The sequence below is a fragment of the Gekko japonicus genome, unplaced genomic scaffold (assembly GCF_001447785.1).
Source record: "Gekko japonicus isolate JY-2015 unplaced genomic scaffold, Gekko_japonicus_V1.1 scaffold7096, whole genome shotgun sequence".
NCBI classification, from domain to species: domain Eukaryota; kingdom Metazoa; phylum Chordata; class Lepidosauria; order Squamata; family Gekkonidae; genus Gekko; species Gekko japonicus.
The window spans coordinates 13777-14596 of record NW_015163301.1 but is presented as its reverse complement, the minus strand read 5'-3'; the positions used below and the strand labels follow the sequence as shown (position 1 = coordinate 14596).

Below are 820 nucleotides of genomic sequence, written 5' to 3'. Positions count from 1 at the left end.
GGGGTGAGTCATTTCATTAATTTTTAGCAAACCACAGAGCCGCCGCGCTGCCCTCCTCTGCTGGAATTCAAAAGGAAGAGAGGAACTGTTGGAATGATCTTTCCTTGGAAGGGGTGTCCTGACGGTTGCTTCGGCTCCAAATGCACGCCGGCGTCTTTTGTTTTTTTACCTCTCCAAAGTTGGCTTGACAGTACTTCTTGAAATCACACTGCTGATTAACTTCTTGGCCATTTCTCCCCTAAGCTGCCCCACTCCGGGATGTAACGGTTCGGGACACATCCGGGGAAAGTATGCACGGCACAGGAGGTAAGTTGGATTGTTTCCCACAGCGCCAATACCAGTCAGTAGCATCCAGGGGTCATTTCCTGCGGGAGCGCAGAGGAGCGGAGCTCCGGCAGTAAAGAGCCCAGGGGGCAGGCACATGCAACAAGCACCACCCCCTGCTCCCAGCAGCCCTCAGTCAGAGCAAGAAGCAGCCTGGTAAGTTGCAGAGCTACCCCCGCCCTGGTCTAAAACAGCCCAGTGGCACCTTTAAGACCAGGTTTTATTCAGGTACAAGCTCTCCCTCCTCTGCGAGGACAGATCTGCATGATCCCCCCCCCCAATAGCTAGCAATCCAAAACAGTCCAGTGGCGCCTGAGCGGTGGGCGTTGCCTTCTGACACACTTCCGGTGATGTCAGGGGGCGTGGCATATGCAAATGAGTTAATAATAATAATATACTTTATTATTATATATTATTAACTTGATTATTATATAATAATAATAATATACTGAGCCCGCTCGCGGGGAGGGCGGGGTATAAGTTTGAAGAAATAAAT

The 820-nt window shown here is 50.5% G+C and overlaps 1 protein-coding gene across 1 annotated transcript in view; it reads left to right on the top strand.

Moving 5' to 3' along the window:
• Nucleotides 1-243: 243 nt before the first annotated feature.
• LOC107107007 (myelin transcription factor 1-like) overlaps nucleotides 244-820 on the top strand; it is a gene marked incomplete at both ends in the record, with an annotated part of 12160 nt that continues 11583 nt past the window's right edge. Inside the window, one exon of the mRNA XM_015407219.1 lies at nucleotides 244-306. Within this exon, the coding sequence (XP_015262705.1) occupies nucleotides 244-306 (63 nt within the window). The remainder of the gene's footprint in view (nucleotides 307-820) is intronic.